Raw genomic sequence first — 25,946 nt, forward strand, 5'->3', positions numbered from 1 at the left:
TCCCAGCACTGGTGTATGACAGTCTGCTGACCAGGGAAGCTCACCTGATACTGGTCTTCAGGGTTTTTATTGAGGCTCTTTCACACAGTTATGATTCACTACTCACATAGCTGACCTCAATCTCCTGCCTCTCCAGGGGCAGAGCAGATTTCATGTGACCCAAAGCCTTCATCATAATTTCTACTGTGGAATATCCAGTGTGTTCCAAGGCCCCGCAAGGCAAATAGAGACACTCTTATCAGGCAGGGCATTATAAGGATTTAGGCATTTCTTCCAGGAGTTGAGGACAAAGTCAGATATGTCTTTGGCTAAGGTAAATTCTTTACTCAAAAGTCCATCTCTGGGACCCATCAAGCTCCAAAAATGGGACTGGGCAAAAGCCGTTATGCTGCTGTTGGTATAAAAAAGAGGAAACATTGAAAGCATCTGAATGCTCCCAAATAGGGGATGGGTTGAACGAATGGATCCATGGCCAGTGCAGTGGAATAGTATGCAGCCATGAACAAAGACCAACGGCGATATAAGAAGTAGGGCTTCTGATAAGCTACAGGCAGAAAAACAATTCTCTGTGTTTTCTAGGGGTACCAATTACACTCAAATACTGAGGAGGACCAATTTAGAAATTTCAGTGGCACATAATATAGTATTTTCCTATTATACCAAGTACAGATGTGTTTTGCAGTAGGCTACAAATATTAATATGGGTTGTCAGAATACAGTAGGAGACTTCAGAGATGTTGAATGAACCATAAGAACTCTGAGGTGTATATTCACCTACCTTTGTCTAAACTTGGGCTTAACATTAGAGAAGCCCAAATAAAGAAGGATATTGAATGGTATGATACCACTTTGGTAAAAATATGTATCTGTGCCTGAGTATGTATGACATATCAGAACTGAAAAGTTTCAAAGAAAAACACTGGCTGTATCTCCAGGCGATCTGGCTGTTACAGGTGACTTTCCAATAGTATTAATCAAATTCTGATAAATAAGTCTGTACTTTACTTAAAAGGATTGTATTTACTTACATACTTATAAATGTAAAGCTGTATGAATGTATAAATATTCGTCTGCATATTTAAATAATCTATTATAAATAGTAACAGATTTACACATTTATTTAGATGAGTATTCATAACAACTTAAAACTATTTAAATTAATTACTAACACAGTATTAATTCTATTTTTCCTTCTTAAGAATTTTCCAAAATTTCTACAGCCAATGCATTACTTTTTCAATTAAAGTCATATTTGCTGTCATAAAAATAAAAGATGAATATACTTCTGAGTCCAGCTTGAAAGATTTGTGACCCTTTCTGGGGTGAGCCGACTCCCCTGCCTTCTCAGTCCCTCATCCAGCCCACCTGGGTCTCTGTATCTCCATGTTTCCCTTTCTCTCTGTGGGGTCCCCAGATGCAGACACATCACATGTGCTCAGCGCTGTGCCCTCCATGAGCACACTCTGCTCTGCCCTGGCAACACTTCTGTTACTGAACCTAAAGATCCAACACCAAAAGAATGGGATTTATACATTTTGGCTCAGGCACGCAACAGCAGGCCCCACAGCCACTCCAAATGTCCAGGTGGAGGAAGATCTGCTGACCCTTTAAGAGAGAGACTTAAGCTGTTGGTGTCCAGGGAGTGAAAAGCAGCCCCTCATCAAATAAGACAATGCAATTTAAAATGTGAGATCTACAGGGAATAGGAAAAACAAAAATGAACAATTGCCCCACATTTTAAAAAGGCTGCTGTCCTGTATTTATTGTGCTTTTCAGTATTTTCCAGTTTTCCTAAAAGTGAGCCTAAGATTTTTTTGTAACCAGAGCAGAATAGGAGACTAATCTAAAAAAAAAGAAATGAGCTGAATACACGATAAGCTAAGTGCACCTCAGAGTCATAAAGATAACAACAACTCCCCAAGCGTCTCCTCCCCAGCCCAGGGTGGCTGGGGCTCAGAGTCCACTGGAGCGCAGGAGGTGGGTGGGGACCAGCAGCTCAGAGCCAGAAACGCAGGTCTGTGAAGAGGCAGAGGAGACTGCCAGGTCCCTGGACAAACACCTAGCCCAGGAGGACCTGCGTAACCCATGGACCTTTCCAGACCCAGATGCAGACTCTGGAGGGAGCTGGTTCTCCTAGGTAAGAGAGCTGAACCCACAGGACAGGGAAGCGTTAGAGGAGAGGGGGACAGAGCTGGCACCAGGACTTTTGTGAGCTCACATACCTGGGCCTACCTCACCCATAGACACACACACTCTCTTTACTCACATATGCATACACACAGAATGTTCATCCCCATTCACCCCCAGGAGTGATGAACTTGGACCCCCTCCTGTGATTGCTGGAAATCACCTCCCTGGGTTCCTAATCTGCCCTGATCCCCTCCCCTACCTCTCCAGCTAGACTCCTTCCCAACCTCTCACTTCCTTCTAGGACCCTCTGAATCCCTATGACAGGGACAACTGTCATGTCTCACTGGCCACCCTGTGTCCTGTCCTCAAACACCACCAGTATCTACACCTGGAGGCCTGGAGCAGGGGATCTCAGGGGTATTTGCCTCCTCCATGGAGTCAAGGCTTAGGGTACACAGACAGGAGATCTCCATGTCTTAGGACGACAGATCTTCATCCACATTCATGTGCACTCCACAGAATTTAGATGCTAAGTCAAAAGCACGTGTAGACAGTCTTGGAGGACTTCAGCCACCCACCTATCAACCGAGCTCTCCCACTGGGTTCTGCCCCATGATCAGGAACCCTGTGATGTGGTGTCCAGTGTGATGAAGATCTATCTCCAGACTCTGGTGACCCAGATCCCCAGACTCTGGGGATGGGGATGAGGGGGCCCAGGAGGCTGGGGGAGCTCCAGGGGGGCATCTGACCCAGACTGGGGAGCAGGGGGCATCAAAGCTAAGAAGTGAAGGCTGAATAGAAGTGAGTTGATGGGGGCCTGGGAAGGAGGGAATGGAGATCTGTGTGTCAGAAACAGGGAACAGCATGTGTGAAAGCCCAAAGTCAGGACAGAGTGTGGTGTAAAAAGAGAGCTGTTTATGTCTGGGGAACATAGTACAGATACTGTGTCTTCTGATAAATGAATGCAGAAATGCATGCATGAATGAGTTACTGAATAAGGGGGTTCATGGGGTAATGGGGTGGGGTAGGTATGATCCAAAAGGAGGCTAGATGAGTCATAAAGACCAGCTCTTTCTAAGAGTGGCTCATAAGCCATGTTGAGTTTTAACTTTATTCATGGAGTGCTGGGGAACTACAGAAGTTACCTAAGAGAGCAGGGTCACACCTGGGTCTTTGTAAGGATCCACATAACTGTCATATGAGGAGGGGTTGAAGACTGAGTGTCCAAGGAGGAAACCAGGCTGGAAGAGGGTGAGGAAGGAATGGACCAGAACAGGGCCTGAGGGGGTGGAGAGGGGAGGACAGGCTGGGGAGCTAGAAACCCATGGCACGTTCACCAGTGTCCCTGGAGATCATTTCCTGGGAAGTGTAAATCAATCTCTCTTCTCTCTCTCTCTCTCTCTCACACACATGTACGTGGGTTCTATTTGTCTTCTCCAGCCAGTCTACTGGCCTGGGGGACCCGCCAAGCCTCTAGCCAAATCTACATCAGCCCAGAGTCACTCTTAGGGTTCAAGGGACTTCGGACCATCATAGTCCTTGAGAATGCCACCGAAGATGCTCTGGAATTCAGCTGGCATCGTGGTGCAAATGACGCTGAGGACAATATGATCGTCAGCTACAAACCTCCCTCCAATTTCTGGCAGACTGGGCCCATGTACAGAGGCCGGGAGAATGTGACCACATTAGGTGACCTGATGATCAGGCGATCTGCATTAAGTGACACAGGGAACTACACTGTGAGGGTGGACACTGGCAATGGGACCCAGACAGCAACCGGCTGGCTTGAAATACAAGGTGAGTTGGCAGGTTGCCCATTTCCAGACCTGGGAGCTTTGGGAGTGAGGTCCCTGGGAGATCACACTGTCCAAGTCTCCTCCACCTGCAGGTGACAGGGGGAGACTTGGCAGATATAGTCCAGCTTCTCCTGCTGAGATGGGTCACTGGTTTCCTTCAAGGTTCCAGTTTCACTCTCAGGGTATCAGTTAGTTCTGCTGCATAACAAAGAGCCACAAGTGGCAGTCTTAGACAATACCCATTTATTAGCACACATCCCTGTCTGGCAAGTCTGGCAAGTGCTGTGCTCTGAGACTCGCAAGGTGGGGCTGTGGTCTCATGTGTGGCTCTGTCCATGGGCATGTCACATCATGACTCTTTGATTCTTCAAGGTCAACTGAATTCTGCCTCTCTGGGAAAGGGAGACTCTGTTAAGAAGTTTTAACTCTGTTAAGAAGGAGTCTTATATGACATAAGGGTAACGATTGGAATGACATTCCATCACTTTTGCCATATTGTTTAGGTTAGAAGGAAGTCATAGGCTCTACCCACATTTGAGGGGCAGGGACTATACAGACTGAAGTCATGAGGCTGTCTTGGAATTCTGTCTACTATAGACAGCTCTTGGGGGCTCCACAGGGCTGGGTGGGTAGAGTGGGGATTTGGAGATAAGAAGTCCTGTGTTTACTTCTGACTAAGAATATGTCCCATGGCCTTGAGCCTTCATCTTCCCTCTGTGGTGTTCTGTTTCCTCATCTGTAGAATGGGGATAGTATCTCCTCTGTCTTTTGTAAGGTTGGAGGGAGTATCTGTATGTGTAAGTAACTGTAAGTAATCTGTAAGTAACTGTAAAGTGAATGGGACTCAGATAAAGGGAGCAATTATTATACGGAGTTCAAATGTCACCTGTCACATTGAATTCTACCGATGGCTCCTCAGTTGGGGGTGTTCTCGTTTTAGGTCCTGGGTTCAGAAACAACCATTAGGCCACACATCTATCCCAAGAACTCACCATTACTGCAGTGGATGCACAGTGATGACTCCACACCTAGGATGGGAGACTCAGACTTGTGTCCACACCTCAACTACTTGTGCCCACTCCCTACTTCTCTGTCCCTCCCTGCTCTAGGGCTGCTCCCCTGCCAAGACCTCAGACCCCACCTTACAACTCTTGACTTCTCACCAACCTACCCCGGAAGCCCCTTCGGGGTTTCTCTCCCAAGCAGAGCTTGGGGAGGCAGACCCCACCCCTAATGTCTTCTTCCTGCTTCCCCCAGATGTGGAAGGCAAGCCAGACATCTGGGCCAACGCCACCTCTCTTGTAGAAGACGTGGATTCTGTGGCCGCCATTTGCTACACCAATGCCACCACTGTCAAGTGGTATGTGGATTTTACACTGGTGTCCAGCAGTGACCGGATGACAATCTCCCCGGACCTCAAGACCCTTGTCATTCACAGAGTCAGCCGCTATGACAGAACACTTTATTGCGAGATAGACAGCATCCTGGAGATTCCTCAGAATAGTAAAATTATCTCTCTGACTGTGGCCTGTGAGTGGTCTGGGGCCCTGGAGTAATGCTGGGGGTGGGCTTAGGGCCACCCAGGGATGTAGCAATAATACAGGCAGAACCGGGGAGAGGAAACGCCATGAGTCAGCCCCCAGCCAGCTGTATCTGGGTTTGAATCTCAGCTCTCTGGACTTAGAATCACCCTCAGGGCACAGAATGATCTGCTATTTAAAATGGGGACCCAACTTGCTACTCCTTAGATTAGCAAGAGTGCAAATTTGTTCAGATATGGCTTTTGTAAAGACAGGACTTCTTACAACTAATAGTTTCTTTAAAATGTCATTCAACTTGTTAAATATTCAAATCCCATGTTCCCTTGAGCCTTCAGATACATTGGTCTTTTTTTTCTAAATTTAGTAAAATCACCTTCACTTTTCCTTTTACTCAGATTGAACTGGCTATCCTCCTTTGAACAGTTTGATTTTAAAGCTAAATGACAGATTTCATGCATTCTCTTTTCTCCATGATCCTTCAACCACCCACCAACCCAAGTACACAATCCAGCCAGACCTCCTCCAAAATATCAAACGGGTCTTGTAAATCGAAGACATCATCTTATAAATATAATGAACTTTGGATCTTTACAATGTTTGGGGACTTTTTCACATTTACCAAACTCTTTCACATCTTCGGACTGTGAAAAAGCACAAGTCTTGAACGGTTTTCACATCTAAATCTAGAACCACATGAAGTCCATCAGATTTCCTAACAAGCATGCTCTGGCAATCATGGAGATAAAGTGGTCACAGAGCAGAGTTTCTGACCTCCACACACAGCTTGCTGACTGCAGGTTTGCAGTCAAGAGCCAGGACCTAGGATCTGCTTCTGCAGGGAGATTCCTCCCAGGCCATAGGGGAATTTGTTTAGTTCATTTGTGGGTCAGTAGGATGCTATGAAATCCCTAATCCTCTCTTTGGGAACCCCATTTGCCTCATCTATAAAATTAACCCATGGGTTGTTATGGGGATTAAGCAAATGTATGAACCTATAAAGTGTTTAGAACAGAGCCCAACGTTCAGGGGACCTGATATATTACTTCTACTCCTATTTTATCATGATGTGAAGGTCTGTCATGGGACTGACTCATAATAGATGCTTGAAATGGAAGATGTTATAGTTATAGTAATGTTGTTGGCACAGCTGCCTTGCATGTGTTGGATCTAGGGGATACTTGGGGTGCAATGTGGGAGCACCTTCTGGTCGGGGAGGACTGTGTGTGGATTGAGGGAAGGAGACAGGATCCCAAGGGGTCAGAAAACATAGCTCCAGGTCTCCTGCCATCTCTGCAGATGGGCCAGACAATGTGCGGCTGAGTACCAGTCCCATTACCTCCAAAGGCATCCTGTCTGCTAAGATCGGCTCCCAGGTGATGATGAAGTGTGATGCCATTTCCAAACCCAGTTCCACGTACCAGTGGATCCACAATGGCTCTCTCCTGAGCTTCTCAGAGGCAAGCGTCACTCTCCAAAGTCTGGCCTGGGACCAGATGGGCAAATACAGATGCATCGTGGAGAACCCTGTGACCCAGCTGACCTTGTATAGGGAATTCCAGATCCAGCTGTCCCGTAAGTACAGTAGCCCACCTCGGACGCTCATGTTCCCCAAATCTTCCCATCTCTGTGCTTTTGCCTAGGCAGTGCCCATCATCATGTATGCCGTCCCCACCCTGCAAAGCCATGCTCACAATGGTTGGGTAAAATCCACCCCCCACCCTGTCCTGTCCTCTGAGGTCCAAGTCCAAAGCTGCCCCCCTCCATAAAGCCCTGGGGGACCTCAGATCAGAGCAAGAGTGAGTCCCAGGGGGAGTTGGTCAGCTAACATCAAATGAGCACTTACTATGTGCCAGCCCCTCTTCTAATCTGTGCGGCCCTCATAGTCTCACTGCAGAGGAAGTGACTGTTGTGAACGCCACCTCCATTTACAGAGAAGAGAACTGAGCTGTGGGAAGTTTGAGTGCTTTTTTCCACGTTCCAGTTCCAATCAACAGAGGAGGCAGCGCTCAAATTCTGGTAGTCCGGCTTCACAACCTATGTCCTCAGCTGTTTTACTCGGTTGCTCAGAAGAGAAAGTGGAAAGGCTAGAGCGGGTGGTGGTGCAGAGGAAGCAGGGATCCGTTGTGGATGTGGTATTTGGAATATGGCTTGAGAATGAATCTGTAAATGGGAAGAGCCTCCTGAGCCTCAGTTTCCTTATCTGTAGTGTAGAGATAAAAAGGGTCCCTAGGGCACCTGGGTGGCTCAGTGGGTTAAAGCCTCTGCCTTCTGCTTGGGTCGTGGTCTCAGGCTGCTGGGATCGAGCCCCACATCGGGCCCTCTGCTTGGCAGGGAGCCTGCTTCCCCACCCCCCTCTGCCTATCTCTCTGCCTACTTGTGATTTCTGTCTGTCAAATAAATAAATAAAATAGTTTATTTTAAAAAAGGGTCCCTATATGACAGGACTTCTGGCAGAATTAAATCAGATAGTGCATGAGAAGCCATCAGCCTGGCTTGTCCCAGAGAGAGCCACAAACACTGAATGTGGGCTGGAGACATTTATTCTGGTCACTCCATACTATTTACTAAGCACCTGCTATGCACCAGACATGACAGACTGACAGTGAATGATTATGCACTGACTGATCCACACCTTTCTAACTCCACTGGACTGTGAGCTCCAGAAGGACAGAGGCTGGGAGCACTGTTTGCTCACCACTTGTCCCCAGTGCTTATTTAATGCTGTGCCTGGCACGTAGTTGGTGCTCAGCAAATACCTGTGCAATGAGTTAGTTAAAGACCCTGTGTAATCAACACCCCCGACCCTGTCACTCTCTACCCTCTTGAGTGGGTTTATTCTTTTTTGGAGAGCTTCCTGCTGCTTGCAATGATATTAGACATTTCTTTGCCTAATTGTCAATTGTCCACTTTCCAGCTGGAATGTCGCTACTGAATTCTTAACATTTGGAACATAGCAGATGCTGATAAATCTCTGAAATAGATGTGTGGGTGAGCAAAGTGTTGAATGATGTTGTCCCTGACTCCCTTGTATCCTCTCCTCCAGGGGACACAACTCCTGTTGTGAACAGAGGTTTCTACATCTCAGGAGCCAAAGTGGTGTGGCTCATTGTGTTCACAGTCCTGGGCAGTGTCTACATCTGTGGAATCCTGATCTACGCCTTGATCAGCTATTTCTCCACCAGGTGCCTCTTGCCCTGGGTCAAGGGTGGGGTGCTGTCTGGGGAATGGGTCTCAAGAACACTTCCTTAAGAAGGGAAGGCAAAGCCAGGAGGGGAAGGGACAAGCTAGGAACGTGTTGTCAGGAATCATCGGAGGCAGATAGATAGGTCATGGACTAGAAGCCACTGACAGAGACGGAGAACGTAAAGGCAGTCATGCCTCCATATAGCAATGGGGTTTCACTTAGCGACTTCCTTTCATCCCAGTTTCTTTGTGTTTATGATGTTGATATGGAGGTCCACCTAGAGAGGCAACCATGAGAATGAGCAGGGTGGGTGCCAAGCATCGAGCATGGTCTGGAACATGGTAGTCGCTAGTTACCAAGTGAAGTTAGGGAAACAGGTAGTAGAGTCAACTGCAGGGGAGGAGACTGGTCAGAGGGAAGATTCTAATCTGGGTTTCAATCTCAGCTCTGACTTTAGCTGTCTAGCTGGCCCTCAGTAGATCATAATCCATTCAGGTCCTCTTCACCCATCTGGAGGATGTGAAGGGTAACATCTTCCCTGAAGGGAGATATGGGGACTAGACACAATTCTTGGAAGATAAAACAATTAGCAGCATTCTTGGTACAAAGTAGATCAGAATTTCTCGAGCTTAGCACTATCAATATTTGGGGTCAGATAATTATTTCAGGGGTGGGTTAAGGCTACATTGTAGCATGCTTAGCAGCATCCCTGGCCTCTACCCACTTGATACCAGCAGCAATAACCTCCATCAGTCTAAGTTTAGACAACCAAAAATGGCTCTAAGTGTTAGAAAGGTCTTGAGGACAACATTGCCTTGACTAGGAACCATTGCAGTAGATGTTAAAGAAAGCAGTGATGATGGAGATGATGGTGATGCTGGTGCTGATGATGTTGGTGATGCTAAAGTAGTAGTGGTTGTGGTGGTGATGGTGGTGGTGATGGTGATGGTGGTGATGGTGATGCTGGTGCTGATGATGTTGGTGATGCTAAAGTAGTAGTGGTTGTGGTGGTGATGGTGGTGGTGATGGTGGTGATGGTGGTAATGGTGATGATGGGGGTGGTGGTGATGGTGGTGATGATGTTAATGGTGATGGTGGTGGTAGTGATTGTGGTGGCAGTGGTATTGATTGTGGTGATGACAGTGAAGATTTTAGAAGATACATTCTTTTTTCAAATCATTTTAGTATTTTGATATGGAACCTATATGTGATCATTGCATGGTCCAACAAGAAGCTTAAAGTATTGACTGTCAGTGTGACATTTAGCCCATTTGTGCTTCAGTTTGCCATGTGTAAAATGGAAGTAATACTGGTATTGACCTCACAGGGATATCTGCTATGGGGATAAAGTCAGTGTCACTGACAAATAGCTTGGAACAAAGCGTGGCACATAGTAAGCACTGAATAAAATCTTAAGTATTATTACTGATAGCATCATCATTCAATGTGTTTATGTACTTTTCCAAACTAGTCATGATAAACTCTGGAAGTTTAAGAGTTGTTCCAGGATATCTAGGTTACTTTTTCTTCTACAACCTGAAAGATGCAATCTAGCCAGGCATAACCCCCTCCTCGTAGCCAGGAGTGAACTGAACATCTCCACTGCCCCATTCTCCTTAGAGGTGCCACATTCTCCTTGGTCTCAGCTCTCCAGTCTGGAATGCATGAGAGCAGGGAGCTGGGAATCAGAAAGGCCAGGTTCAGAACAAGCTTCTGTCATTTTCTAGCTGTGTGACTTTAGGCAAGCTTCTTCACCTCTCTGAAGTCCTGTTTCTTCATTCACAAAACAGGGATAAAGTTTCTACTTCATGTGACTGTTGAGAGGATTCAACATAATTTCTATAAATCATCTACTCTAGTGTCTGGCATATAACAGGTGTGAAATAACTTAATATTATTATCACTAGGAATTAGCCCAGGTAGTGCCAGCTTCTTCCCCAGGTACACATAGTCTCTTTTCCCTCCCCACATCTGCTGCCCCATGGCATCTCCCTCCAGTGACCTTAAGACATCAAAAATGCTAAAACGTATGGGGGAATGTGGAGGACTCTCAATGCAGAGGTTAAACTCCCAGATTCATCCCCTGCTACTCCTGAGGTCCTTCACAAGGAGGGCTTGGAAAGAAGAAGCTGACCCTTCATCTCCCCAGGATTCTCCGGAATTCTGTTTCCTAAGGATCTGAAACATGACATCTTCTCTGATTTCTCCCCGCAGGCAGCCCCGGTTACCCAGTGTCTGCCTTAGAGCATGAGGACAAAACCAAATGGGCAAAAAGGTGAGGTGGAAGCGAGGGGGAAGCACTGAGGGATGGGCCAGGCTGGAGAGGGAACAGGGTCTAACTGGAGGAAAGAGTCAAGAGAAGGAACCAGCCCAGTCACACTGAAGCTGGGAGATGGAGACTCTAGGAGCAAGTCTGGAGTCCCCACCTAGGACAGGGTGGGGGAGACGTCAAGGGAAGAGCGGCCATTGGCTGCTCCATCTGCCAATCAGAGCCAATCAATGGAAAGTAGCCTGGGGCGGGTCATAAGTGGAGCCCTGTGCTCTAATTCTGAGGCCTCTTCTCCACAAGCAAACCCGCTTCTGACTTCTCCCTTCTCTTAGCTTGATGCCATGGCACCACCAGAGAAGATGCAAAGATGAACATTGCCAGTGATGGGGAAACTGAACAACCTATAATTGCCCAGCAACCAGGAATTTATTAAATGGACACTGCGCAGTTTGCGCTAATCTGTCATGGTTAGAAACCACGCTGGAGAAAGGTGTTCACTGATGCAGGAAATGCTTACAACTCATTGTTAGGAATGTATAATGTAAAACTGCACCTGGTAGGACCATCGTTATGAAGAGGGGAGATTAGCTGACTACAGTTGTATGTATACACACACAGATACTTATATATGTGCATACATACACATGTATGTGTGCGTATACACATATATACACCCCTGTACAAAAACATGGAAAATGTTAACTATTAACAGTCTTATCTCTTAATTTTCTTCTTTGCACTTTACTGTATGTTCCAAAGTGGTTTTTTCTCCCCCTCACAAAATGTATGAACTGTTTTTATAATCAGGAAAAAAAAAAAAAAACAATAAAGTTATGGACCCAGCAGTCTTCACTGTGCCACTCTGCTCTACTAAAACCCAATAAAGTTAAAACATTGCGGGCAGGAAGAGCCAGCTCCAGTTTTCAGCACCTCCCGCCCCTCTTCCCCCGCTAACAGCTCGTCCTCAGATGGGCTGACCAGCACTGTCTTCTGAATCAACTTCGAGGTGTGCCGGCAGATTGAAAATAGGTATGTGCATGCTTTTATGCATCTCGGTGCCATTTCTTTATATTCTGCCCATGAATTTCTTTTTTGCATTGTCTCCGTGGTCACTTACTTAACCACTAGATCTATGGGTCAAAAAATGCATAGATTCACAGATATTTCCAAAACCACCTTATCTGAATGAAAGAAAACCAAATACATCCTGAGTTAACCACTGCATGTACCCATCAGCAGAGGTGGGCATTTTACTATTTCTATATCTGAACCTGTATTTCCCCACCTTACAGTCTTTTTTTAAATTAAGATTTTATTTATTTATTTGGCAGAGAGAGAGAGAGACAGTTAGAGAGGGAACACAGACAGGAAGAGTGGGAGAGGGAGAAACAGGCTTCCCGCTGAGCAAGGAGCCCAACGCAGCAGCTCCTAGGGTCATGATCTGAGTGGAAGGCAGATGCTTAAGGACTCAGCCCCCCAGCCACCCCTCCCCACCTTACAGTCTTTTTTTTTTTTTTAAAGATTTTATTTATTTATTTGACAGACAGAGATCACAAGCAGGCAGAGAGGCAGGCAGAGAGAGAGGAGGAAGCAGGCTCCCTGCCGAGCAGAGAGCCCGATGTGGGACTTGATCCCAGGACCCTGAGATCATGACCTGAGCCGAAGGAAGTGGCTTAACCCACTGAGCCACCCAGGCGCCCCCACCTTACAGTCTTAAGTAAGACTGTTTAATTTAACCTAAAGACTTTTCATTATTGTTAAAAATTTTTATTATTTTTTGTCAAAGGTATATCTATATACAGTAAAATGCAGAAATCTTACATGAATAAGTCAATGAGTTTTGGTAAATACATACACTCATATAACTACTATCCCAATAAGATATGGGATGTTTTCTGCATCCCAGAAAGTGTCCTTGTGCACTATTTAAGTTATCCCCCAGCCACACACCCCCAAACAGAGGCAGCTCCTTTTGTTGAATTTCTGTCCCAATAGATTAGTTTCATCTGTACTTGAACTTCATCTAAGTGGAATTATAAGATTTTATTCATTTATTTGACAAATCACAAGTAGGCAGAGAGAGAGAGAGGAGGAAGCAGGTTCTCCGCTGAGCAGAGAGCCCGATGTGGGACTTGATCCCAGGACCCTGAGATCATGACCTGAGCTGAAGGCAGAGGCTTAACCACTGAGTCACCCAGGCGCCCCATCTAAATGGAATTATAGAGTATATTCTTTTGTTTCTGGCTTCTTTCACTCACCATGTTTTTGAGATTCATTCATGTTTTTACATGGGCCAACTGTTCATTCTTTTATTTTGAGGAATAGTATTCTGTTGTTTGTATGCTGTAACACTTTGGTTATCCATTTACTTGTTGATGGGCATCTAGGTTTGTAGTTGTTGTTGATGATGGGCATTTGAGTTGTTTCTACCTTTGTTTATTATGAATAATGCTGCTATAAATGTTTATGTACAAAAGTTTGTGTGGGACCTTTGTTTTCATTCTTCTCGAGTAAAAATTACAGGTGGAATTTCTGGGTCATAGAGTGGGTATTTTGTTTAACTATACAAAACCGCCACACTGTTGTACAGAACCCACAGTTGTACAATTTATATCCCACCAGAAATATACAAGAGTTTCAATTCCTCTACACCCTCTCCAACATTTGGTGTGCTCAGGCTTTTTGATTTCAGCCATTCTGACAGATGTGATAGGGCATCTCATTGTGGTGAATTTCATTTCCTTGATGTCCAGCAGTGTTGACCACCTTTCATTTACCTACTGGCCATTTGAATCTCTTCTTTTGTGAAATATATGATTAAGTCATTTTCCTCATTTAAAAAATTAGGTTATTGTGTTATTAACTGGTAATAATTCTTTTTATAGTCTAAGTTCAAGCCCCGTTTCAGGGATATATATATTTATATATATTTCTTCCAGTTTATGGCTTGCCTGTTTATTTTCTTAATCATGTCTTTTGATGAACAAGAGTTTTTAATGAAAAAAAAAAAACATATGATGCTTACTGTTGTGGATGTTCTGTGAGAAATCTTTGTATACCCACAGATATTCTCCTAAATTCTCTCCTAGAGCAATTTGCCTGATAGAAAAATAATGCAAGCCAAATATGTAATTTCAAAAATCTAGGAGCTATAATAAAAAAAGTAAAAAGAAACTGGTGAAATTACTTTTAATAACAGTATAGTTAAACTAGTATATCTAAAATATTATCATTCCAGCAGGTAATCCATATTAAAAATTATTAATGACATCTTTTATCCCTTTTTTGTACTGTAAATGTAGCACATATTTTTTTTAAAAAGAATTACTTATCTATTTGAGAGAGAGAGTGCAAGCAGGAGAGTGGGAAGGAATAGAGGAAAAGGAGCAAGCAGACTCCCCATGGAGCAAGCCAGATGCAGGGCTCTATCCTGGACCCTGAGATCACAGCACTAGCTGAAATCAAGAGTCAGATGTTCTAAATGACTGAGCCACCCAGGCGCCCCTAGTATAGCATGTCTTAAATGCCATGCGTGGCCAGTGGCTACCACTGGGCAGCACAATTATAAAACCTCTATAGTTTTCACTTCTACGTTTATGATTCACCTCAGACTAATGTTTTGCATGTGACATGAGAAAGGGGTCAAGGTTCATTGTTCCCAAACCTTGATCCACTTGTTCTATGGCCATTTGTTAAAAAGTTCCTCCTTCCCCAACTGAATAGACTTGGACCTGTTCGATTAGCTATATATAAACACTCTAATTAGACTGTGTTCTCTTCCACACCACAGTGTCTTGGTTTCTCTAGCTCTGTAGTAGTCTTATTTCTCCAACTGTGTTCTTCTTTCACCAGACTGTTTTTGCTATTCTAGATCCTTCACATTTCTATGTAAATTTTGGAACCAATTTGCCAATTTATGCATGTATACATATGTATGTACTGACTCGTTTGGGAACCTTCCTCATAGGTTTGGTTTGTCTCCACAGGGAGATATCATGTCCCACTGCTTGACTCCCTTCTGAACCCAGAAGTCTACCTCTTGAGCTTGGCTTTCAAGGGCAGAGGAAGACCTAGTGGGAAGGATGTTCCAGGAGGAGGCATGTCAGCAGGCGAGAGTGAGGGCTGCTGCTGGAACCCTCCAGAGTCAGGAAAATTCTCAGGAAGACTTTTCTGCTCAGAGCACAGGGATCCAGCATGTGGTCAACATACACTTTGTGCCAGGAGCTCTGACTGGATTTTCCTACTGTAATTCCCACCAAGAACTTGCAGCTAGGGGTTCTCATCACTCTGTTTCACAGAGCGGGAAACTGAGACACTGAAAAGTAGGGATTGATCTGTCACTTGCTTAGTAAAGGGGTGGCGTGTGGTTTTGAACTTGAAACTGTTCCTAAAGCCTGTGTTCTTTTAGCCTGTGTTCTAAAGCTGTGTACTTACAGCTCATCGCCTGCAGGCCTTTTAATTCTACAGAAATCAGACTGACTTTTTCTTTGCCCCTCAGGGGCCAAGATCCCCCAAGCCAGGGCTGGGTCTCAGCAGGCTCTCATTTGTAAATCTTGATCTCGGAGTATTCAATACCAGTTGGCACCTGTTCCTGCCGGCCCCAAGTGTCTGTCCCATGAAAGCTGAGGGATGCATAATGGAGCTCTTCTTCCTCCCCCAAGGAGAGGGTAGCAGCATCTGGGGGAAGGCTGCCTACCCAGGATTCAATCAGGGGACCCTGAGTGGAGGGAGAGAAAAAGGAGTCAGAGCAGAATGGTGAGGACAGGATAAGACAGAGAGTACCCAGGAGGGAGACCCATGAATTCTTTCATCCATTCATTCCATGTACATTCTCGCATTGGTGGTATAGTGGTGAGCATAGCTGCCTTCCATGTACATTCTCGTGGAATCTCCTCCAGGCATACTTTCCTCAAATATTTAATACATAGCACTTTATTTGGTGCTTGTGAATCTCATTAACTTCCCATAACAACCCCATATAGAAGGTATTATTGTCCTTATTTTATCACTATGAAAATAGAGGGTAAACCAAGGAAGTAGCTTGTTCAAAATCCCTGGTGAAGCCAGGATCCAGTCCAAGATCTTCCTGACCCCAAAGCCTGGTGTCCTACTGAGGCCCCCCTGTGCATGCAGCCCTGAGCTGGACACTTTAATGCATATACCAGACATAGGCCCTGACCTCTTGCAACTTACTCTTTTTTTCCCCTTGCAGCTTACTTTTTAACCTAGGGAGGAGGCAAGAAGCGAGATAAATAAATAAATATATAACTGTGAACAGGAACTGGGTAAGGGAGAGAGAGTTACAAAGCCTTGATTTGGGTATAGCACCTGTCCTTAGGAAGCTCACAGTTTGGTGGAATGTCAGTCAGTGAAAGAAATCATGTCCCTGTGAAATAGGCAGAAAAACAGCCCCTCCAAAATGCCCACATCTTAATCCCTTGGAATCTATGAATATGTTATCTTATATGGCAAAAGGGACTTTGGGGATGGAATTAAATTAAGCATATTGAGACGGAGAGATTGCCCTGGATTATCTGGATGTGGTCAGTGTAATCACAAGGGTCTTTCTCTTTACAAGTGAAAGAAGGCAGAGGCAGATTTGAAGATGCTTCTGGCCTTGAAGACGAGACCAGGGCCATCCAGTCACCTCCAGAAGCTGGAAAAGGCAAGAAAATGCATTCTCCCCTGGAGCTTCCAGAAGGAACTCAGGCCTTCTTGCCAACACCTTGACTTTAACCCAGTGAAACCCATTTTGGACTTGGGACCTCTGGAATGGTAAGATGATAAAATTATGCTGTTGGAGGCCACTAAATGTATAGCCGTTCATTACTGCAGAGTGACAGGTGCTGACCGGGGTTGGGAGGCACCCATCTCTGCTGCCCCCTCTAGATGAGAACGCTTTAGGGGCACCTGAGTGGCTCAGTGGGTTAAAGCCTCTGCCTTCAGCTCAGGTCATGGTCCCAAGGTCCTGGGATGGAGCCCTGTGATCCCAGGATCCTGGGATCAAGCTCTGCAACAGGCTCTCTGGTCAGGAGGGAGCCTGCTTCCTCCCTCTCTCTCTGCCTGCCTCTCTGCCTGCTTGTGATCTCTGTCTGTCAAATAAATAGATAAAATCTTTTTAAAAAAATCTTGTTATTCAAATTAACACACACACACACTTCCTGACACTCCTGTTATCAAGACCTCTGCTTAGTGAAATCTAAATGTTCCCTTTTCAGTTCCTGCCTCTCTGGACTTTGCAACAGCAGGTGACCCCATTGCATGTCTTCCTTAAATAAAAGCCTTTCTTTTCTTAATCACAAGGTATTCATCAACTGACCTGCCAGACACTTTGCTGGTTGCCCTCCATTTCCCTGAACTCTAAGTAGGAGAGGGGCCCCAGACTCTTTCCTTCTTCAGCTTCACCTTGTAACCTCATCTACTCAGTTGTCTTCATGTAGTAGTCTTTTTTTTTTTTTAAGATTTTATTTATTTATTTGACAGAGAGAGATCACAAGTAGGCAGAGAGGCAGGCAGAAAGGAAGGGAAGCAGGCCCCCTGCTGAGCAGAGAGCCCGATGCAGGACTCGATCCCAGGACTCTGAGATCATGACCTGAGCTGAAGGCAAGCGGCTTAACCCACTGAGCCACCCAGGCGCCCTTCATGTAGTAGTCTTATTTCTTATAGGCTAATGGCTCCCAAAGCCTTACCACCAGTCCATTCCCTCTCTTGAACTGTGGCCTTTGATCTGATGTGTAGTTAAAATCCCATTTCCCTTGTCCAAAACACATATATTCCAACTGAACTCTTTCTCCCCCAAATCTCTTCCTCCTACAATTTTCTCAAGCACAATGATTGATGCCTCCACTCTTCTAGCTACTCAGTGAAAAAATCTAGGAGTCATCCTGGACCCCTTTCAGTCAGTCATATCCCACCCCTAATCCATTAGCAATTCTCATTGGTTTTAATTTCAGACTTCATCAGGATGCAATCATCCCATCTCTCGTGCCATCCTGGTTCTGGTCATCATAATCATCTCATACCTGAATGCTTCTCCAGCCTCCTTTCTAACTCCCCTGCTACGACAGTCTCTTACACATGGTAAGCAGGGGGATCTGTGAAAATGAAAGTCATGTCCTTCTTTTTTTTTTTTTTTTTCAAACATCTCCAGATGCCCACAGCAGACTAGGTGTGCAGACATGATTTACACATACCCTGACTTCTCCAAATTCATTTCCTGCCTGTTGGTACTTGCCTCCCTCTGTCTAATTGCACAGACTTCCTGCTGGTCCTCCACTCACTGGTCTGTATCTTGTTTCTGAGCATTTGCACCTGCTATTTCTTCTGCCCAGAGTGCTCTTTGTGCACAATAGATTGCAAAGTCTTAAGGGTCCTTCATGTCTTTGCTTAATCATCACTAACGAAAACCACAAAACAACCTACATAATGGCACAGAATGTTTGCAAATCATGTATCTGAAAAGATGTTAATATCCAGAATACATGAAGAACTTCCATGACTCAACAACAACAACAAAAAAACAACCCAGTTATTTAAATGGGTAAAAAAAAAACCTTGAATTAGACATTTTGCCAAAGAAGACATAGAAATGGCTAATAAGCCTACGCAAGACATTCACGAGTAATCATTAGAAAAATGCAAATCAAAACTACAAGAGATATCCTCTCACACCCATGAGGATGCCCACTATAAAAAGACAAAAATAGGGACACCTGGGTAGCTCAGTTAGTTAAGCATCTGTCTTTGGCTCAGGTCATGATCTCAGAGTCTTGGGATCAAGCCCCAAGTCAGGCTCAGCTCTCAACAAGGAGTCTACTTCTCTCTCTCTTTCCCTCTGCCCCTCCCCTTCCATTTGTGCTTTCTCTTACTCTCTCTCTCTAATAAATAAATAAAATATTTTTTAAGAGGCAAAAAATAAAAAACAATAAGTGTTGGTAAGGATGTGGAAAAAATGAACTCTGTGTACTGTTGGTGGGAAAGGAAAATGGTGCAGCCAAGAGGCAAGGGAGTATGGTGGTTTCTCAAAAAAGTTAAAATAAAAACTCCCATGATCCAGCAATTCCACTTATGAGTATTTATCCAAAAAAAAAAAAAAAGGAAAGCAGAATCTCAAAAAGATATTTACATTGCCTTGTTCATTGCACATTATTTACAGTAGCTAGAGGTGGAATGATCCTAGTATCCATCAGCAGATGATGGATAAAGAAAATGATAAAGAAAAATGTGATATGTGATATGTGAAATGTGATAAAGAAAATGTGCTATATATATACAACAGGATATTATTCAGTCTTTAGAAAGAAGGACACCTTGCGGCACTTGGGTGGCTCAGTCGGTTGAGTGTCCGACTCTTGATTTCAGCTCAGGTCATGATTTCAGGGTTGTGGGGCTGAACCCCACATTGGGCTCCTTGCTCAGTGGGGAGTCTGCTTAAGATTCTCTTTCTTTCCCTCTCTGTCCCTCCCCCTCACCTCACACTTCTCTCACTCTCTCTCTCTCTCAAATAAAAAATAAATAAACCTTTAGAAAAAGGACATCTTGTCACAGGCTACAGCATGGGTAGACTTAGAGGATAATATGCTAAGTGAAATAAGCCAGTTGCAAAAAGACAAAAGCTGCATGGTTCCACTTACGTGAGGTATGTAAAGTCATCAAACTTGCAGAAACAGAAAATAGAATGGTGGTTTCAGGGCTGGAGCGGCAGGGGAAGTGGGTTGTTGTTGTTCAATGGGTACAACATTTTGTAAGTTTGTTTTGCAAGATGAAAATGTTCTGGAAATCGGTTGCACAACTGTACATTTAAAGATGGCTAGGTGGTAAGTTTATCAAAATAAAATAAAGAATAACAACAACAATAAAACATAAGCCATCTCCCCATCATTCCCAGTTTCTGTGCCCTGCATTGTCCCCAAAGTACAGGTCTGTCCTTTCCATTGTAGTCACTTATTTGTGGTTTGGTTGTTTGATTGATTGGTTATATCCCTATGTCTAGACTAAAACTTACTGAGCCTGAGATGGAATTTTTTTCTTTTCTTTTAAAAAAAAAAATACTTTATTTATTTGACAGAGAGATAGAGCCAGAGCACAAGTGGGGGGAATGGCAAAGGGAGAGGGAGAGGGAGAAGCAGGGAGCCTGATGTGGGACTCGATCCCTACCCTGGAATCATGACCTGAGCCAATACTTAACTGTCTGAGTCACCCAGGTGCCCCCCGCCCCAGATTTTTTTCATAGATGAATCTTTGGCAGATGAAATGCCTGTCAGTTGGCACATGCTCAGTAACATTTCCTGAATGAATTAATGAATGGATGCCTACATGGCACTTTGCTCAAAATCCTGCAAAGGCTTCCAGTCAGGCTCTGAATATAAATGGATGAAAAGTATGATATTTACATTGGAGCCTGAAGGCTGAGCAGGAATGAAGAAGTGGAAATGAGAGGGTAAAGCATCTGAGGAGAAAGGAACAGCCCATGCAAAGATCCAGGGGCACAAATAAATCTTGTTCAGAGAAGTCGATGGAGTAGAAAGTAAGAGTGACTTTCTGAACCATTTGGAGCTTGAGACCAAAGAAGACATGTGTGCCCCTGAAAAATGTTTTTGTATATTTTTAATGGTTATTTTTTCACATTAAAATAATTGAAATATTATTGCAAACTTGAAGATTGTGTGTAATAAAACATTACTTTCGGTTTAAAGATTTTATTTATAACCAAATCAGCATTTTTGATAATTTTGCTTTTCTGGTTTTGCTGAAAGCAAATGTAGAGAGGACATTTTTAAAATCAACTTCTCCCTTCTCTAGTTTTCATTTGAGAATGCTGCCATGTTTGACAATTTCTCTAAACTCAATTATGATCTTATGTAATTTTTAACTAACTTTAGTCTACTGATCCTTTCATTCTTTAGAGTTTTTTGGTATTTTCCTTATTGTGGTTTTTTTGCCTTAATTTTGCTTTTTTAAAAAATAGTAAATTAAGACATTATTCTGGATTACTGATATTTTTCAGCACTACGTTAAGTTTTGCATCTGCAGCAAGTTCTTCCCTCACTTCACCCTAATCCTAGTCCTTCTGGAGACGTGTTTGAGAGGTCGGAATATCCCGGGCTGCAGGGTAAGGATTTTGGACTCTATTCTCTGGGTGAGGGGTCCACAAACTATAGCCAGCCCATAGATCAAATACAGCCCACTGCCTGTGTCTGTAAATAAAGTTATATTGGAACACATCTGTGCTCATTCATTTACATATGGTCTATGGCTGCTTTTACTTGACAACAGCAGAGTTGAATGCTTACAATTGAAGGCAAAGTCTGCAAACCCCAAAATACCTATATGGCCCTAGATTAGGAAAAAGTTGCCAGCCTCTGGTCTAGACAGTGGAGACAAGCAGTTCAAACGCAGAGGAACTGAGTAGTGATGGTTTTTAGATGACTGCTTGGTGTAGAACAAGGATGGTGAGAGGCAAGGAGGTGAGGGGGTCCAGGGAAAAGATTCTGAAGCCTTGGCAATGAAGGGAGTCAAGATAGGAGGTGCTGATGTTAGCTGTCCTTAAGAGGAAAAATAGACAAGACATGGTGAATTTAGGGTTTTAGGAGAAGAAAGGGAGGACAAAGAGAAGGTGACTCCTCCATGCCTGGCCTGAAAGAAAGAGGAGGGGGTGGTTGTGCTGTCACAAAGAAGGGGAATCCTTAAGGAGAAAGAGGAGGAGATAAGGAGAGCAACTTTGGACCATGCTGCGCAACAATCCTGGGGGCCATCCTAGGGGGAGGTGTCCAGGATGGATGCTCAATGGCAAGTCGCCCAGGTCACTCACCTGAGAGACTGACCTTGTGACAGTGTTTACACCTTCCATGCCCATGTTCCTGATGCTCATTGCTGACCTTGTGGCTTTCTTCCTGCAGAACCTCACTCTGAGAGAAGAGACCGGAGAGCCTTTCAGTCTGGTCAGTTCAGCATGCTATAAGCAGACTGACTCCCTCCTCTGTTCTCTCTCAAGGGCTGGAGGGTAATGGAGGTAGGAGAGTGGTGGTCCCTTTCTGGAGACCCCAGTGTTGAGAATGTAGGCTTCCCCATCCGCGACAGTGGGGCCAGAGTTCTGTGACAGACTCACTCAGGTGCCATCGACCTCCTTCCTGCCCTTGCTTCAGGGTCTTGAGCCATCCAAGTCCCTCTATTCTGGGCCCACCTGCCCTTTCCACCCCGGGGCTATCCCTCCACCCCCAGGGTCAATGCTCACGCTATGACGATGATGCAGAGACACAGGAAGAATAAAGCCATAACACCTGCTCCCCCAGCAGCCCCCAGCAGCCTCTCAGAAAAAGGCCATGCTTTTCCTGCAGACAGATTGGATTATTGGTGATTCCTCTCCAAGAACTCGGTACAATCTCCCACTCCCTGTAGGACCCCAGATTCCCATTTTCTAGCCCCTCTGCCAGACTCCAAACAGGGGCACCCGGATCTTGGGGAGGGGATTAGGGCCAGGTGAGAGAAGCAAACAGATGCTGGAGTGCAGTCTGTCTGTATTTAAAATGTGGATATTGGGTTCATGGTAATATTTATTTTGCATTCATTTATATTTTTAAAAACACTGCAATGCAGTATTACTTCTCATTACTGAGATTTCGGAGGCTTCTCCTTGAATTTTGTGCTCTGGTGAGTGCTTCACTTGCCTCACCTTCCTCCCTGTCCCACAAATCAAGGATCTGTGTCCCTGGACACACCTGTGCAGGCCCCAGCCCCTCTCTTTCAAGACCCACTTCCTTCCCCTCCCAGGCTTCACCCTAGCCTACAGCCCTGGTCTGGCAGGAAGAGGACAATGAAACTATAGGTGGCAGGGAAAATCTTGGCCTCACAGGGGAGCACAGACCAGAGTTGAGCTTCCCTGTAAGGCTCAGAGGCTGCTGGAGGTCCTGGGGGCAGTGCGATTGTTCTCCCCCAGCACCCCCTTACACACACACAGGTGCACTCACTCTGCAGGGAGAGCCTCAGGAAGACATGCTGAGAGCCCAGCAGGTTTTGAGCTCGGCAGGTGAATTCCCCTTCATCTTTCTCCTGCACTCGAGGCAGCTCCAGCACCCCAGGGTTCAAGGGATTTGAAGAACACAGGGTCAGGTTCCCCCGGGCCCAGTATAGCCTGGCAGGGGGGTTGCTATTGACAACACAGACCAGGTGCAGGGACTGGTCCTCCAGGACTGAAAAAGACGAGCCGTTTTCCAGGGCTGTGGGTGCTGGAGAAAAAGAGACAGAGAGTCAGAGAGACAAAAAGAGAGAGCGAAAGCAGGATTTGAAAACAGACTGGATGAGGGGACAGAGAAACAGAAGTAGGTTGAGGTGCAGGAAAAGGCATGTTTTTTTCCCCTTGTTGGTGGGAATGCACCCTTGTCAATCCTCCATTCAGGACAACTGGCCACATACCTCAACGTGGAAAGAACATAAAAGCTACATTTTGCTTTTAGGGACTTATCCCCCAGACATACATATACAGAGTTGTGAAAGGAGATTACTCATTGCAGATTACTCATTGCAGCCTTTCAGCTAATAGAATAAAATGGATGCCATGATCTCCCATCGGAAGACTCAGACAGAATCAGAATCCATCCACGGGAAGGAATACCGCACAGTCTCGGAGGAGATCGAGGACAGTCTGTACTACTGATATCAGAGGACCCCTTAGATCGTCCAGGCAAACACAGCAAGACTCAGAGCAGCCTATGGACACTGGTCACTTCCCAGGAGGAGACTGGGCATCTGAGGACAGACTCTGTTGTGCATTTTGAATATTTGTCTGTGTGACTGCTTTACCTGTTCAGAAGTACTTAAATAAACAGTTGCTAGGGAGGATAAAAGATGAAGCAGGAGTCAGGAGATGCATGATAAAGGGCAGATGTGCTGTGTGCACGTTGCCCTGTTCTCCTCTTCTGATAACAGAGCTGGGGTGGGGGGCGGTGCAGAAGTGGGGGAGGAGGCAGCTGAAGGGGACAGTTGCTCACAGCAACACGGAGGCTAGGAAAGGGGATGACCCTGGCCCTGCCCTTGCTCCCCACACCCCAAGAGGAAGCTCTATCCTACCTGTGCCATTTCCCTGGGAGACAGTTACTGTCAAGTTCTGCGGGGAGTCTGGGACAGAAAGACATGGAGGATTCATGTCAATGGGGAGGACTGGTAGACATTGGCCCTCTGTCCCCAACAGCTGCATAAGTGGAGAAAGAATGGAGACAGGTGTCCTCCTGACCCTCTTCCAGTCCAGATTTTGGGAACAGCACCCAACGCCCCAGGCCCTGACCCCCCACCCGCTGCCCTCATGACCCCATCAGGGACCCAGGGATTCCTGGCCTGGCTCTCACAGGACACATTGAGGTGGATGGTCTTCACTGTGGTCACTCTGGCCCCAGGCAAGGTCACCTGACAGGTGAGGGGCATGCCATGGTCCTGGGGCCGTGGGGTGAGAGTGAGCACGGAGGAGAGGAGAGTCCTGGGGCCCAGGGAGGTGAGGGCAGCTGACGTCCAGGAGAAGATGGGCGGCGTGCTCCTCTCACAGGCCCAGGGCACAGAGCAGGTCAGGTTCCTGGGGTGTCCAGACTCCAGGGTCCCCGGGATGAGGATGTCAGGTGTGTGGCTCAGAGCTGTGAGGAGATGGGGAGACATGGGAATCAGGAGGGTCCGAGTGAGACCCTGAGAGAAGCCTCAGGCTTTGGTCCAGCTCCTGCTTCTGAACCTTGACATGTGTTACCTCTAACCCCTCCCAGGAAGGGGGAGTCCCATCCCAGCTCTGACCGAGGAACCCCGTCCTTCCCGGGTGGCCTTTCCTGGGGTCTCCTTCTTACCTGTCACTTGCACGGAAAGCAGTTTCTGTTTATAACTGCAGCTCGCAGAAGACTGTCTCTCCATCCTGAAGAAGTATGTCCCCGAGTCCCTTCTCTGTGCATCTCTGATGTCCAGGGAGCAGTTGTAGGCCCGGGGGTCCCCAAGGAGGCGAAATCGGCCCTGGGTGTCCTCCCGCACTTTACGATCTGGGTTGTTTGTCGCCACTGGAGCATCGTGGTGTACAACAGCCCCTTCCTGGAACCAGTAGCCGAGAGCTGAGGTTAAGTCAGACCTGCAGTTCTCAGGGTTCCAGAAGTTGCAGGGCACAAACACACACAGGCCCTCTTGCACAGTCACCAAGCCATTCACTTGCAGACTGTAAATTTTCTGGACCCCCTTCTCAGGCCACCTCTGGCCATCAGCCCCCTCCCTCCTCCAGAGCAGGGCCAATAGCAGCAGAAGCATGTCCGGCATTGGCAGTGCCAGGGTCCCCAGAGTGTCTGTTTCTCGGGGTTGGTCTCTCAGGAACTAAAAGTTGCAAGAATCAGAGGAAGCCCCAGGAGGAAGATGCAGGTGATGTCAGAACAGTGACCCTCCTCAGAGGAGGAACTTCACACCTAGACACTGTCAGGTCCAGGACAACCGTTGGGAATCAGTCATCCGCCACCACATGTCCACTCCTGGGGACCCTGGGCCAGGAGGCCAAAGAGGGTGAGAGCCCTCAGGGAGCCAAATTCACCCCCTGTGCAGGGCTCGAACCCCATCTCCCGTCTCCCTGCTGATACCCTCTGGGGTTGTTTTCCACAAAGTGAAAATGGGTCCCTTCTGGCCAGATCCCCTGAATCTCAGGCTGTACATATCTGTGGAAGTCAGCCCTGCTGGGGGCAGGACACAGGGACTCAACAGGTGGGGGAGACCAGGCCTGGGGGCGTGAGGAAGCCAACTGTCCTCCCGCCCTTGGCATCCACGCAGGGGGCATCCCCTCCCTGCTCATGAAGTCACAGACTAGCCCCAGCCGCTGCTCTGAGAGTCACTGTCCAATGGGGAGATGATAAGTGTCCGGCACCTGGAGCCCCCTGTCACAGGGGCCAGAGGCAGAGTGAGGGGCTACTGTCCCCCCACATGGGAGGTTGTGTCACAGGAAGCTTGGGCAGAAGGGACACTCGGGCAGTGGAGGTGAAGACTCCAAGAATGTTGAGGGGCGCCTGACTCAGAGGAGGAAGGGG

At 46.2% G+C, this 25,946-nt stretch overlaps 2 protein-coding genes across 5 annotated transcripts; one reads left to right on the plus strand and one right to left on the minus strand.

Annotated features, from left to right (window-relative positions):
- The first annotated feature begins 1,997 nt into the window (after window positions 1-1,997).
- Window positions 1,998-11,389, plus strand: CEACAM18 (CEA cell adhesion molecule 18). Of its 2 annotated transcripts, XM_059151091.1 has the most exons (7): window positions 1,998-2,137; window positions 3,571-3,927; window positions 5,184-5,456; window positions 6,764-7,039; window positions 8,511-8,649; window positions 10,866-10,926; window positions 11,253-11,389. In XM_059151091.1, the coding sequence occupies exons 1-6, from the start codon at window positions 2,086-2,088 to the stop codon at window positions 10,900-10,902; spliced, it is 1,134 nt and encodes a 377-aa protein (XP_059007074.1). In that variant the 5' UTR covers window positions 1,998-2,085; the 3' UTR covers window positions 10,903-10,926; window positions 11,253-11,389. The 2 variants fall into 2 exon arrangements, with proteins under 2 accessions (XP_059007074.1, XP_059007075.1); XM_059151092.1 differs by lacking the exon at window positions 11,253-11,389 and having other exon boundaries at window positions 10,866-10,927.
- Window positions 11,390-11,714: 325 nt separating this feature from the next.
- LOC131817557 (sialic acid-binding Ig-like lectin 8) lies at window positions 11,715-25,231 on the minus strand. 3 transcript variants are annotated; one of them, XM_059151060.1, is made up of 8 exons: window positions 24,741-25,231; window positions 24,261-24,539; window positions 23,986-24,033; window positions 22,887-23,144; window positions 22,154-22,250; window positions 21,731-21,827; window positions 12,625-15,637; window positions 11,715-12,414 (listed from the first exon to the last, which is right to left on the minus strand). In XM_059151060.1, the coding sequence occupies exons 1-7, from the start codon at window positions 25,192-25,194 to the stop codon at window positions 15,461-15,463; spliced, it is 1,410 nt and encodes a 469-aa protein (XP_059007043.1). In that variant the 5' UTR covers window positions 25,195-25,231; the 3' UTR covers window positions 11,715-12,414; window positions 12,625-15,460. The 3 variants fall into 3 exon arrangements, with proteins under 3 accessions (XP_059007043.1, XP_059007044.1, XP_059007045.1); XM_059151061.1 differs by lacking the exon at window positions 11,715-12,414 and having other exon boundaries at window positions 15,507-15,637; window positions 21,744-21,827; XM_059151062.1 differs by lacking the exons at window positions 11,715-12,414; window positions 12,625-15,637; window positions 22,154-22,250.
- Window positions 25,232-25,946: the final 715 nt, after the last annotated feature.

The sequence above is a fragment of the Mustela lutreola genome, chromosome 16, assembly GCF_030435805.1.
Source record: "Mustela lutreola isolate mMusLut2 chromosome 16, mMusLut2.pri, whole genome shotgun sequence".
Lineage (NCBI taxonomy): Eukaryota > Metazoa > Chordata > Mammalia > Carnivora > Mustelidae > Mustela > Mustela lutreola.

Excerpts from the sequence above, each read along its gene's own strand:
- CEACAM18 (XM_059151091.1), top strand. The coding sequence starts at position 2,086 with ATGGACCTTTCCAGACCCAGATGCAGACTCTGGAGGGAGCTGGTTCTC. Across the intron at positions 2,138-3,570 it reads GAGGGAGCTGGTTCTCCTAG|CCAGTCTACTGGCCTGGGGG; the intron begins GTAAGAGAGCTG and ends TGTCTTCTCCAG. Across the intron at positions 5,457-6,763 it reads TATCTCTCTGACTGTGGCCT|ATGGGCCAGACAATGTGCGG; the intron begins GTGAGTGGTCTG and ends CCATCTCTGCAG.
- LOC131817557 (XM_059151060.1), bottom strand. The coding sequence starts at position 25,194 with ATGCCGGACATGCTTCTGCTGCTATTGGCCCTGCTCTGGAGGAGGGAG. Across the intron at positions 24,540-24,740 it reads GCTTTCCGTGCAAGTGACAG|CTCTGAGCCACACACCTGAC; the intron begins GTAAGAAGGAGA and ends ATCTCCTCACAG. Across the intron at positions 24,034-24,260 it reads CATCCACCTCAATGTGTCCT|ACTCCCCGCAGAACTTGACA; the intron begins GTGAGAGCCAGG and ends TTTCTGTCCCAG.